This window comes from Rhea americana, unplaced genomic scaffold (genome assembly GCF_003343005.1).
Source record: "Rhea americana isolate MKP2758 unplaced genomic scaffold, rheAme1 scaffold_8, whole genome shotgun sequence".
Taxonomy (NCBI): domain Eukaryota; kingdom Metazoa; phylum Chordata; class Aves; order Rheiformes; family Rheidae; genus Rhea; species Rhea americana.
Genome location: NW_028186978.1, coordinates 4,681,848 through 4,696,819, shown reverse-complemented (window position 1 = coordinate 4,696,819; position 14,972 = coordinate 4,681,848). Strand labels below are relative to the sequence as shown.

At 33.3% G+C, this 14,972-nt stretch overlaps 1 protein-coding gene across 2 annotated transcripts in view; it reads right to left on the bottom strand.

Annotated features, from left to right (window-relative positions):
- Window positions 1-14,972, bottom strand: part of ATP8A1 (ATPase phospholipid transporting 8A1) — a 118,134-nt gene continuing 103,162 nt past the window's right edge. For both annotated transcript variants that reach the window (XM_085322902.1, XM_085322904.1), the window contains exons 33-36: window positions 13,824-13,912; window positions 13,328-13,420; window positions 5,280-5,371; window positions 1-4,616 (exon numbers count right to left, since the gene is read on the bottom strand). In XM_085322902.1, coding sequence (XP_085179028.1) covers window positions 4,519-4,616; window positions 5,280-5,371; window positions 13,328-13,420; window positions 13,824-13,912 — 372 coding nt within the window. In that variant the 3' untranslated portion in view covers window positions 1-4,518. The remainder of the gene's footprint in view (window positions 4,617-5,279; window positions 5,372-13,327; window positions 13,421-13,823; window positions 13,913-14,972) is intronic.

Here is a 14,972-nt window from a genome sequence, read left to right as displayed (position 1 = left end):
ATGTCAAAGTTTATTCATTCTTTTTTAACAATTGAAAGACAAAACATTTAAAATTTGCAGTTCAAAACATGCACAGTCACCAAATGCCAAATGACATCTAACACTGCATAGAACTGAATGTATTACTACGAGAGTACAACTATTTATAAAACACAGTGCATTTAACATCCAGTTAAAACTAAACCTGAGAAACTACCATAAACACTGAGTCAAAAAGTCTTCATTCATGCAGCTTCATAAGTTCCACAACAGTTTCAGCAGTAATGGTTTAGTGGAGCTGGAAAACCTCACTTTACCTTGAATGCAAACTTTGCTTGGACATAGTAACTGCTTTCCGTAGCAGTTCATACATATCAAACACTGAAAAACTTGATGAAAAATGAAGTTGAAGTATAAAAACAATCTTAATGCATTTATGGCTTCTATTCTACAGTAAAGAAACACCAAAACCCATGATTTTAAACAAACTTACTCTGGTCACAGCTTTGCAATTACAAATCACTCTATATAAGGAAAAGCTTTCATTTAAGTTAAAGTACCAGTCCTCCAAAGTGCCTAACTTTGCACATCATTACTTAGACAAGTAGTCCTTATACTTACAAACAGTCCAATTGAAGCCTATGCGAGTAAGGGTTTGCATAAGCAGGAAMAAGGTTTGGAATGCTAAAATATTCCTTTGTTTAATAAAGATCTTTTGGTTAACAGAGAACAAACTTGGGGACGGAGGGCATATGAGGGGAAGGAAAAACACATTTGTTGAGTTTTGCTACCAGTGAACACATCCAGTTCCAAAAAGATTGAACTGACAAACTCATTTGCTTATATATCACTAGCTTCTGATTATATTATGAAGAGACTTTTAATGAAGGCATTAAAAAAAGGGAACAGCAACACATCATACATTGCCTGAGAACACTTTAAAATATTATCTCATGCAGACAGATAAATTCATCAGAACTACACGTGCTTTTGCACAACACATAAGAAGAAAAAAGTGAAAATTTCTCTGCTTAAATTTAACATATATTCCAAATTATTAATCATTCAAGATGGGTTTAWATATAATAAAAGAAGTCTTAGGACATTTAATACACATCTTTGTAACATGGTTGACTTTCTGAATGTACATGGACATACAGGAATTTTCAGCTATGTATTACTGTTTCAAAATATTTATTTATCATTTTCATACAAATAGAATGATGATTAAATATAAATCTGTTGAAACTGCTTTGCAAAAATAAGTCTAAAATTAGGAAATGGCAAGAAAAAATTCCAAATACAAATTATCAATAGGTTTGTTAAAATTTGTTATGTGTTACTTACTGTTTTGAATCATTTATATATATATATATATATATATATGTATTTAAAAATAAGCAACTGTATTTATATATGATATCTGACTTGTAAGTGGCACTGCTTCAACTCTTTTGAAGGAARATTTTTAACATTACCTTGTTACTGCAATATAGTGCATATAAAAACAGGTGGAAAATTCCATGTGAATTCCATATTTAATACAAGTTCAAATGTTTAAAAAATAAGAACTGCACTGTGATGAACAATGGACTAAATTGCTTTTTCTTTAAATAAATATCTGCACAATCCTCTTAATTTAACAAAGACATGATATACTAAACATGATAATAGACTATATTACCGTGTACTTAACATGAAAATAAAGTGCATATTATATATTGGATCTGATTGAAAAGTGGGCATAAATAGCTAAGATGTTCTTTTATTTTAAAATAAAATTGTATGAGCAGTCAAAAACCATAGTTATAACTGCCACATTGTCTTTTTACTATTTGCCAGAAATCTTCCCAGCACTAATTACCAAACAGTAAATAACAGTGGGTGGAAAATGTTTAGAGACAGAAAAAAAAAAAATACATTAGAAGTAAGCAAAGTGAAAAATGCACTTTATGGGCTACTTACTTAAAATCCTGTAAAAATGTAAGGATGAAACACAGTGGTAAGATTATGTTATCTTAAAAAAACAGAGCAAAATATGGCATAGCACAATCACCAGCACAAATKACAGTCTAAATTCAGGATCTTAGAGATTTTTCAGTGGCTCTCTTCCCTTTTGGTATAGATAAACAAAACTGGAATATACTGTATGCCTCCCCCACTATATTACACTAACCTGATACATTTTTATTTCATATGAAGAATAAGTGATATTGTAAATTTCTCATGAGACATTAACAGTACATTTCTAGTCCTTGTGTCATTTCTTCAAAACCAATATTTAAGCTGTTTAGAATAGAAAAAAATCAAAAAATAATTTACTAATAAAGAGTATGTATGGATTGAGTTCTTTCATTTGAGTTAAGTACACTGAAAGATTATAAAAAAACAAGTGTCATGGTTAACTTCAGAAATGTTTTAAAGTTCGCCATTGCCCCTCGATGACAGAAAATAGGATCCCCATTTCAGAAAGGGGCATGCCCCCAAATTTCTTCTTGCCTTAGGTCAAGTGATTTGGCCCTCCCATATTGATCCATCTGTTTATCTATGCTTGAAATGGCTTTTCTGAAGGCAGTTCTTGTCTGCRTGACTGACTGGCAGCCCTGTTTCTAGTGGGATACATTCCCTTTGTCCCTATGTCTTCTGTTTTCTCTTCCATGTAAAGATCACTCCGGGAAAGTAAGAGGAAGACATTGCATAACATGCATATGAAATGCAGACTGTCTTCCCATTGATATGCCTTCCTGAATATATACCTTCATACAGTGCTTTTTGTTGGAGTTTTCATGTATATTTGTTAGTTTCTCCTAGAATGGAACATAAGAAAATTGGATGGTGCAGTAAARTTAGATGCTGAGTGTTCAGTTAGATGAAAGGCAAGAAGATAAAGTCAGCTTTAGTAAGTATACGACAAATCAGGGAGGACAGAGAAAAGATGGGAGTGTATGGCTTGTTACTTACAAAGAGAAACTGAAGGATTTGGAGARTAAACAAGAAATTCTTATTCTAACAGATCATCAGGAATGTCATTGTTCTATTTTTCTATCTAGTTCATCTCCATTCAAAGAAAAAACCCTGTCATTTCCACATTATGCATTGAAATGTATTTAAAATTAAAAGCATCTGTTACTCTRTAAAAGGTATGTTAAACATGATTTTGATGGCTTTTAAAATCAGAATTAAAGGTGAACTAAAATGTCACACTTTTTTTAAAGATTTTTTTGGGGGGTATTCCAATTGGAAAACAGCATGGAAATACCAACTATAGCTACTTAAAAAAACTCATCATCATTGTTTTCCTCAAGGGAATAAAACTTTTAATTTAACCTCCCTTCCCTTTTTGTTTTAATTGTGTGTTTTTTCTGTAATCACTTGCTCTCCATTTTTAATAAAAGGTGAGAGTATGTAGGTTTTCTTTATGATTAATAAGTTGTAAAGAGGCCACTGCAGTGCTTTTAGCTCCTTTATAGGAAGTGGCTTTAGTGCAAATAAAAGAGTACATACCACACACTGCTGAAGGGTATGCTTTGCTCTGACTAACTACGTTTCAGATAATTGCAGTAAAAATGTTGAACATTTAATTAGTAGTTAGTTTGTGTTTATAAATTATAAAGTTTTTGTTGAAGCTGCAGTATAAGCAGATAGAACTTCCAATACTAAGCATTCAAAAAACATTTAAAGATCGATAAAGGAAAGTAAGGCAGAGCAATTCTTAAAAATGTGAACAAATCAACAGTATGTGCACTTTATTTTACAAGTGCACAGTCATTTTCAGTATATGCATTATTAAATGAAAACAAAGGAAAAGCTTCTATAAGGCCAAAGGTGTAAGGAATTGTAGTTTTGAAAGCAAATGCCATAAAGGCCACTCAAATTAGGCTCATGGTACTGTAAATCTTTCTCTTCAAGTGTAGAGACTCAAGCATGCAGTTCTGAGATCTGGACTGGCGTTAATTTCCTTTGAAATTAATTCTGAAGAAAGAAAACATTTATGGAACTTCTTTGGCAAACATTTTTAGGTTAGTTTGACACAAACATCTATAAACATCTTGATTCAAAATCTTTCTTAAAGGTGAGTTAACACCATTAATATATTATTTTGTCAGCACTTGTTGAAATCAAGTCATCAAGGCTTGTTATCAACTGCATTTAAATATTGATCACTTAAAAACCTTAACAGATGCTAATGGTCTGTCAATGTAAAGTATGTTTAGCAATCTGACCATTACATTCCAAGTATATGACCAGTATTGATTCAGCTTCATTGTAAAATAAGCAAGCTGGCAAGATACAAGGTAATTTTCAATCTGTTTACAAAGGCTAAGCGAATACTCCTTAAAAATTTTAGAGATGGTATGTTACAGTATAGTTGCACAGTGCTTATGTCTACTGAATACACAAATCCAAACTTTATGGAGTAAGACCATCATGGATCTTAAAATCTCTGATAATGGGGCCTTGGTCACAGTTCCCAGCAAAGATCTAGCAGTCTGTCTCACTGAAATAATTAATAAGGCCTAACTCTCAAGCTGCGTTCCTTCACCATTCCTCAGGCCTTTGTTTTGTGGTATCATAAGCTCTGATTACTTCAGACTGGGAAACTATTCCATTTTCATCTTGAGAGAAAGCATAGCCATCTGCAGATAGAAAACAAAAATGGAAATCAATTAAGTTTTGATCACAGTCCCACTCATTCCTCAACATTTTACAGTTTTAATAAAAGCAACCTAAAAAGGTCAATAGAGGTGAACAAATATCTTTCCAGTGATTAGTAGGTGGAAAAATCATATTATTTCTTACATAACTTTGCAACTATCAGATAGCAGAAAGATCTCTGTACTGTTCTTAGGAATGAACAGAATCCTGTCAAAAGGCAATGAACATGGCCTGCTCTGAAGGCATTCTGATCCAAATACAGTCACACACATAGTTAAACCTCACAAACACAATATCTGATACTTACACACTCCATAAATGTCTTCCTTTTTGAAAAATGATTTAATTAAAACAAGGATACAGAAAATTTGAAAATTTAACTGCCAAATGTACATACAATTCAAAATAACTCATTAACTAATTCATTTGTTAAAGCTAATGCTCACATGTGAAAAAACAGTTCTATCCAAAGTTTCAAAAATAAAATGTGTACTCATAAATTGTATACATATATTCTAGAAAGCCTTAAAGGCCCTATGACAAATAGTAAGACATCTTTACTGTAAACATGTGCAGTGAAAGGTAGAGTTTTATTTCTATATTTTGAATTCATACCAGTTTTTGTTATATCTCTGAACACTTACGAAGCAAGTTTTGCTGCAGAGAGTCAGAGCGATATAAGTTCACATGGTTCTTCTTAAAAACATTCTTCAGTAGCTGGGCTCTTTCAGTTAAACTAGAAAGAAAGTGGACATTTGTGAAAAAACATTTACTTGCTAATTGCAGTATTCTTTTACTCTGTTAAACGAGAGTTAGTTATTAAATTAAAAGTGTCAATTTTTTAATTGTGCCTGAAATAATTATTTAGATGATTAAAAGCATATGAAAGGGCGGATTTATGAGGTTGAGGTCTCTGATRCTGTTTTTATTTGTTTGCACTTGCCACAGTACAGTCAAAATACCTGTTTGTCAGTGAACATCACTGCTTCAATACAAATAAATGCATAATGCTGTAAATATTTAGATCTGACTCCTTTAGAAACAAGTATAAAGAACGTATTGGCTTCCTTTAAGGAGCACGGCCCGATGAGGGACAGGCCAAATTACAGTCTTTCCTTTCTYTTTAAGAAGGAGCRCTTTTTGCCTTTGCTGACACAGTACCCAAAGGGTAGGGGAAAAGAAGATAGAGGGAAAGTCACATACATGGCCATCAGCGGTGTGTACTGAAATATGTTGCTTCCTGGCAAGCTGCCCTAGCAAGGGGTATTCCCCAGGCAACTCCAGAAGGCATTTTTCTCCAGATTATACCCAAATAATGAACTGCTATCACTACTAGAGTTGGATCATTTCAGCCATATCCTTTCCAGAGCAGTGCTGACTCAAAACACTGTTTTGTTATGTGTTTATTATGCTCTAATGTAATCCAGATGAACTCTCTATTTCAGCCGAAATAGAAAAGAGAAGAAATATTAGATAGTATTTAAACTAACTGTGGCTCAAATACCAGAGAAGAAATATTAGATAGTATTTAAACTAACTGTGGCTCAAATACCATCTGAATTTTGCAAATTAGGTAGTGAATGTGCCAAGTTTCCTTACAGTGCATTTTTCTTACAGTTACGGTTCTCACAAAATAGGATACTACTTTACTAAATAATCAATAGCTGGAATAGCCTTAGCTCAGAAAGTTTTCAAAATGCARTTGATGATTTTGATAATTTATTAAAAACGTGCAAGGAATTGTATTAAAATTATTGTTCTAAATTTAATATTCATTATGAATTACGGTTTGTATTTCAGAAAAACACTAGCCTGTCATTTAAACATCTCCAGTGGTGGAAAATCAGTCCCTCTCTAGGTGAACTAGTCTAAAAATTAATTAGTTATTTTTTTAAAAAAATCTTACTTTTATTCTGAATACATAGTAATTTGATTTTGTTATAGTTTTGCTATGTTATCAAAGTTGTTTCTTGTGTAAGTATTTAGTATTGAAAGATTTCACGTACATACTTAGTGAGTTTTGACCAGTCAAATTCCTTTTTAATCTTCTCGTTGACTAGCTAAACAGGCTACCTTCCCAGGCTGCCTACTAAACTGRAAGGAATGGAACTAGATTTCTTCCCCTACTAGATTAGTATTCAAATTGTTAAATTAGAAATGCTTGTTCTTTCTTCAGTGAGTACTTAATTTTTCTACACAAAGTTGAATTATTAACTTAAMCCAGAAATACTCTATCTCCCCTTTYTACTCCCCTCCAGTTTATCATCTGGTGATTAAAGYATCTACCAGGAGGTAAGAGCTTGTCTCTTTTAGGTTAGAAGAAGGAAATAAAGCTACCATTCCATCCATCCATAGAGGAATGCTAACTGCAAAACCTACAAGATGAGGGGATGAGTGGGGGAAACCTGCTTCTGTGGACATACTTTGAACAAAAAGATGGAATGAGACTTCCTTGTGAAAAGGAAGTAGGCACCAGTTCCAGGAAAGGGTTCAGTGTCATAAAACCAAAGCCGAGATCTGAGCCAAAATCTGAAGAATGGAGTGATTGGAGTACTGGTATACACCTTACTTTCAATGTTTTTATTAGCTAGCTTGTTATTTTCTTGGTTTTGAATATTTTTTCCCTCCTAACTTTTCATCTAGGCTGCATAAGGGTCAAGTTTCCAGTTTAGGGCTAAAAACTTTTCAAATGACAAGATGACTGAAAAGTTATGGGCTGCAATGCTGTGCACATAGGAGCTCTTTGTAGTTTAAACAACATAAGTACACCATGGGAGTAAATAAATACCTTCAGGTAAGGTGGGAGAAGAAAGAGGTGAAAGAGCATGTGAATATTGACAAAAATATTGCCTGTATCTCTTCCTCAGCACACCAGAGAAACCTTTCCTAATATAAGATGAGCTGAAATTCAGTAAATATCTATGAAATCTTTGGTTTTGACAGATGATGTACTCTAATACAAAAAGAAAAAAAAAAAAGGGCAAAAAAGGCAGGCTGGTTCCAGCTTTTTTGGTACCATGATTATGTTTTGCTTGTGTTCCAGAATAAAATATTCAGATTCTTTAAATGCTAAGCACTGAAAATATGGTCTTAAGTTTTACATCAATGTGCAGTATGCACCTTTTTTCTCTATTATACAGTATACACTGTACATAGATGTGACGGTATAGAAAGTACAAATAAAGCAAGAAATACATCTGGGAAAAGAAAAGTGTTTTCTGCTATTCAGCTATTAAATTCTGCTCTATTTCTATACTTGAGGAAATAATGCAGGCTCTTTGATATGAATCACCCAGCTGCCATTCAAAAAATCTATATGTATCAGAGTCAAAAAAACATTGTTTGATAATTAACTAATGATAGTAATCCATGGTTATGTTCATTATGTGCACCTACCTGGACAATATTAACTCTTTTCAAATACGTAACACATACACATTTACAGGCAATTAATCTAATTTATAGATAAAAATCTTACTGCTTTGTATATTCCTGATCAACCATTTGTACTCTAAAATTAATTTCAAAGTGGTTTGGATGAAAAACAATGATTATTGCAGCAGCATTTGCATTTACACATCTCTAAAGACATTTGCACAAGTTAGGGATGTTGTTCATGTCATAGTTAGTATATGTAATGTTCAATCCAGTAGAAATATGTTTGCAGTAAATATTAATGTTGCTGTTGCTATTCTTGTTGAAGTATTATATACTATGTATCAAAAAGCCTTTTGGAAAAATAGCTTATATACAAATAGTATCCTTTAGTTTAATCATTTCAATTTTAAATACTTTATAGCACGTCAATTCCAATGGCTGTAGTGATAAAAATCAAATTTTATGGGGTATAAATTTATTAATCTACAAAAGCTGCTCTATTCTTTATGCTCTCAATGCATCCTCAAGTCAGTAGTATTCCAACATGAAAATTTACCTTCAATTAGAAAAGTGACCACATAAAACTTGCACCTTCTTGCTGAAGATATATTCTTACTTAACTGACAAGTATGTGACAAAAACAGTTTTGCTGTGTTGACTACATAAGGACAGAACAAATCATGTGTTGACAGTTTTKGGGAAAAATTCTGTTTACATATCTTTTTTTGAGACAGCAAGATATAATAGGAATGCTCTTCCTTAGAATTTACTGGGAATAGTTAAAATATCTTTTCAAGTCAGCACTGGAAAAATATGAGGGATGACAGCTCTTAAGACTATGTCAGTATGTTCTGCTTTTAAAACACATTCTAAGTTATAACAAAGATAAACAATATTTTAAATTATTCCAATCTAAATTACAATTTTATTTGAATTTTAAGAAAACAGCTGAAAGTGCAAACCTAAAATGTAAACAGAAAATTTGCATCCTAAGACTGATAGGAAAACACCGAAGTGTAAATCTTCATAATCTTAGTTATATTTATATGCATGTAATGTCAGGTCAACACAATTCTAACGATATGCAACAAATGCATGTTAGCTGAAAAAATAACATTAATGTACCTTTAAAAAGTCAAATTTCAAATACCATCTGATTATAGCATCTAACCAATGTTAAAATCTTGACTTGTTATTTGTGAAAGTTAAGCCTCTTACTTTGTGTTGTATTAATTTGAAGATGGAGATGAGCAGTAGGAAATAGTTTGAGTCATCTTTCTTACTATTTTACTCTTAATCAAAGAATGCTTTACATTCTCTAAGGGCCTGCATTTTAGATTATTTTGRCATTTCATAAGAACAAATCCCTTTTTTTCTGTTAGAGTGTAGGAAAGTACTTCCAGAGATATGCACACTAGAAGAATATTAGTTAGCTTTGAAGAACATACAAGAAATTGTCAAAAAATCCCATTGGTCTCATGTGAAAAGCACTATAACTCATGAGTAAAAATATCCCATGTGATGGCGTATCTAAAGTAGAGATGTTGAGAACATTCCTTTGTATTTTCATCTCTGCAGTGTCAACAGGCTTCTACAACTTAGGAGGCTCAAATATGGTTTACAGTAAAATGAAAACAAATAATGGTTTTCAGCAAAATTTCTGAAGATGTAAAGCCAGTTCATCAGACCAGAGACTTTTCAGGTCCCATTTTCTTAATGAGGAATACTTTCTACATAAATGATGAAATTTTGGCTCTATTATCTGAATTAAGATACTATATACAAATGTATGTCTGTATGTGTATTAAAAAAAATCATTCAGGAAATAAATCCCTGAACCTTAGAGGTATTAAGATGTCTAACATCCATTGATTTATATGTGAGACAGCGGCTTATATAATTTAAAGAATAGAGCTTTAAAAATGACTTTGTGCAATAGGAATGGAGCTAAGAAAGATATTCTTGCAGATAAAAGTCTTTATGATACTATCTGGACTACTGAATTGTGTGATAATAATAAAAAACTCTATTCAAAAATTGTTAGCAGCTGAAGGCTAAAATACAGAAGTAAAAAAGGCTCCATGATTAAATCTATTWAGTGATTTTGGAAAGACAGATTTTCTTTGCAGACTGAATTACTAACCAGACTGAATTATAGGTGAGGGAAGAACAAGACTCCCTTAAAAGACGACATATACGTGATGSCTAGTACTTGGAAGCATCAAGTTTCTCTGACTTAAAAAAGAAGGAAGAGGGATGTAGAAGAAATTCTGTAAGATGAAGGAAGAGCACACTGTCTAGATAACTGAAGTAAAAGTAGCTAAATCTGAGATGACATGAAAATTCTTCAGAATGCAAATACTGAACTCAAAGTGATACCTTACTTTCTTCTACATCCACTACAAGATGTTCACTTTTCAGCACTTTCTCATACTAACACAATTTTTTTGTGTAATTCATCCTTTTACAATTTTTGAATCATCTTTTATTTCTCCAAGTCTCCTGAGCTGAAGACTATGTATCAATTATCATCATAATATATTAACCATATGCRTATTCATGCTGTCAGTCAGGTAAACCTTTAGTTTTAGTGCTGACTGTTGGAAGACTTCTCTCTCACCTTTCTTTTTTGCCATCACCTTTCCTACAGGAACTTGTGAATAAAGGAGAAAACACAACTTGTATTTAATCTCTAAAGTCCAAACTTTTTCCAGAACAAATTCTGAAGGTGGAGGGGAAACAGTCAATGAGTGTCCTTCCTGAAAGATTTCTACACCCAGTAAGTCCACTTCAGTCTTCTTTGTCTATGTGTCTTGATACTTGGGAGAGGGTCCTAAGCAGGACCTTTCCCAAACCTGTACCAGTTATCTGGGTAAGGATTTCAGGATTCTTAGAACATTGACTTGAAATTTTGCCTGCTGTACCTGAAGGCCTTCATGATGGCACAGTTATTGGCAAGAGTGATCTAAAGCAAGTGAATTTTTTCTTGTAAATGCCACTGAAGTTACCTGAACTGTTATAGGGTACACAATTATGAATGTTGGCTTCATCCTGGCAATTTCATAGAAGGTCATCATATAATCTATCATCCAGTGTCTCAATGCTGGATTGCAATAACTAGGCTTCTCTTTCTTAGAAAGGAGAAAAGGAAAGGAACAAACCTTTAAGATTCTGCCCCATGAACACTGAAAAACAAAATATGTTTTYGATATCCAGAGTATGAAGGAGCCTCAGCTCTGGAAGTGAGGGCTTGTAAAAGAACTAATGATTCTTTTTTCAAATTAAATTCACAAATTACTTCAGATAAAATCTTACAATTTCTGAAAGAGAAGACAGTCACAGTGACCTCAATTTCCAACTCTTGAAGCAAAGGTGAGATTTAACAGAAAAGCTATTTTGATCAAAAGATGAATCAAAGAATGTAAGGCTATGACTTCAAAGGCCTCACTCATGAAGGGATATGAATATTAAATTAAGTCATATGAGCATTAAATTTAGTCTACTGTGGTCCAAGTGTCTAAAAGAAGAAAAAAGATCAATGACTTATTGAGAAACCTTGAAGTGATTGGGTGAGAAAACCAGTTTTTAATGCTACTACGTACAACTTTATGGAACAAGAGATGCAAAAAGTATTGAAAGGAGAGAGTTCTTTCAGGGGAGATAGGCACTTGGCCTAAATGAACTTTGCAGCAAGAGGGGCATCTATAACAATCGATTTAGATCACTGTTAAAAGTAAAAGAACTCTTGCAAGCACTCGTTGGGTCTTGCAGTGAACAAAAAGTATGCCTGATGCAGCAATTATCATCAACTGCAGCACGGGATTTTGCAGCACGTAAGTACAAAGCTACTGCTACAAAGACAGCATATGGAGCCTGGTGGAAGACATAGGATAGGTACATGCTCTTACACAGCCCACCAGACTAGACTAGGTGTTCCACTGGTGGCAAGATGAGCTTCCAGGCCCTGCAGTATCTCCACTGTATTTGTCTGTGGTACCATGGAAGATGAACTCCACTAGAGCTAAATGTACTTGTAGAAGAACGTCTAGGAAGAAATAGAAAAGTGTCAAACAATGACATAAGCTGGATATTCCATCCATCAGAAATGGTGAACATCATCTCAGTACCCCAAGCAGGGGTACATCATCTCAATACCTCCTGCTAGGAGGTTCCCAAAGAACTGGAGGAGGAATACAGTAAGATTAAATGAGAAAGGGAACTTAAGTATCCTTATGAACAGTCAAAAAGTGCTGCCTGAGGTTTGACCTACAATAAAAAGATGGTTGCTGATGTTTGTGCTGGTCTCCTTCCATGCATGCCTTGATAGGGGAAAAATACTTCTTGGCTAAGCAGCCCSCTCCTCTCCCACTTTCCCTGGAAGAGACTAAAATATCAGTAGTCTAAAAAGATTAAAAAAAAAGAAAGAAGAAGAAAAAGAAAAATCAAACATCAATAGTTTTTTGTTTTTTAATTTTCACAAAACTCATGAAGATGAAAGAAAGCTCTAACCTTGCCAAATGGCACTAAAGAATTGGAAGTAGGGAGAGTATCCTCTTATACTCACATTCAGCAAGTACTTCCTATGAGTTCAGCTAGAGCTAAAAAGTCTGAAGGGTTGTATGAGTGCACTCTACACTAAGTTTACAATATAAAAGTGTTCAGTTCTCACATTTACCTTCTCCCTTCTCCAATTAGCTGGCTGACACATGAGGGAGCATGTAGGAATAGAATTTTTGTGGAGTGTTAAGCTGAATTTACTTCTTATCTGATACAGATATGTCAAATTTGATTCTCTTTATTTAATTGTAAAGATAGAGATGCACCCTCTGCACTGGCAATGGAGAGCAAAGTCAGTTTGTCTTATACAGTTTCAGCAAATCCTGGAGAGATATTGCTACCAACTGATTTTTTTTTTTTTTACTTTTTTATTAAATAGTTGTGCTTAGGCACAAGTTGTAATTATAGTCGTGAATGATCTAGGTTTAAATGCACTTTTTCTTAACTGTTTACACATTTAAACAGACAGTATTGAAATTCTACTACAACTTTGTTCAATACACAATAACTATAAATATATGCATCAGGTAGAAAGAAACATACCTGTTAAAAGCTTTGATTAAAAACTACCTACAGCTAAGCACATGAAGAATCACACAGGCTGAGTGCAGCTGCACCCTCTTTATAGATAGCTGCAGAGAATACTTTTGCTTGCGTGTTTTCGGAAAATAACCTTTTGCCTTTGACATATGTATGATGCTGCAAACATTTAGCATTATTATTATTAAAGACAATGCTCTACACATTTTTATAGTACCTCTTGCCATGCACAACTGCTCCAGGATCCTCAGACTTTGCTTCCAACTCCTGCACTTCATCTACCAGTGTCTTAAAAGTAGCTCTTTTCACTCTATAAAAAAATACAAAATACCGCCAGATTCACTCGCTTGAAATCATTAGATTATTGTTTCACAACGTGTAAATAAACTTCCAGTTTACAAAAGCATTTTTCCAGATCACTTAAAATTAAACTTTAAAAGAAGAAATATTATAAAGCAAGTCTAAATAATACATTTTTATCAGTTGTTCTTGCAAATTATAAATGACAAATATTTTATTTATAAAAAGATTACAGTTATTAAAACACTTAAAATAGTATTAGGGTTTGCAACAAGATTTGTAAACTACAAACAAAGTGAAAAAGAATTTTACACATCCAGCAGATGTGAACTCTTTTTTCTTATATTAGTAATTAGAACAAATATTTAAAAGTCAGTACCTTCCCCCATTAACATCACCATTTCTGTACTCACACTTTGTATACTACATCAAAAAGCAATGCTGTCATAGGAATACATAGAAGTCCCATCCAAAACACTCCAGAGCTGAACATCATAGCTGCCTGGATGGAAAAAAAGCACAAAATGTGATGAAGTTATGAAGAGAACTAGAAAAAAGTTAGAAATACCAACGGCTGCTTGGTTGAGAGCATAAAAATCAAATTTAACTGAAGCCTTCTAGACTCTAATGTAAACTAAGAATTTAACTCCTTTCTAAAATCTCCTTACTCGCTACAGAAATCCAGCATTTAGTGAGCACTAATACATGTTAAAAGACGGGTAGAAAGATCACGCTGCTTAGGCTCCTTGAGAGAGAGGGAACCTATGCCTCCACAAAACCACCTCTATATCACCATGCTGATTGTAAATAATTCAATTAAAATCAGATTTATTTATTGAAAATTCATCAATTCTCTCCCATCTTTGCCAGTACATTATATATGTTATAAGCACAGACTATTTTCTTTAAGAGTAAATAATTATCACTGGCATTTGATATTGAAATTGAATACTGTTATAATCATTTTGCGATACAACTCAGATCAAAGCAGATATACTTCCAATAGAACTCGCTATATCACAATTCCCACACTGCAACAGAGYCCTGTTCAACAAACTATTTAAAAATAAGAACTAAGAAAACGACTAATTAAATAAATACCAAGTAGTTTAAGAAGTATGCAATGTATCATTTAATGGGGATCTACAATGTTATTACTGCATGGTAAAATACTTGCAAAACATGTTACTGCTTTTACTTGTGGGTTTATTGCTTTGTTTTTGAAACACTACATTAATACATGGGAATTTCTTTTGTTCATAACTTGGTTTGTACACCTGCTAAAAATTAAAGCCAAAAACACCCACCAAAATAATAAGGACACTGAAGAAAACCCTTTAATCTATCCTTGTACTTGATGTACCGATATCTTTATCAATAATACTATGGCTGCAAGGAATACGATATAAAGTTAATCAAGCATATTACTGAAAGATTGGTTTGCAGTCAGTATTAAAAATGCCCTTGTAATACAGTTTGATTGCACAGAGATTAAACGTAACATTCGTGCACAATGATAGCCTTTCAAACCCTTTGCTTCATTTCTTGGAGACTAATTCCTT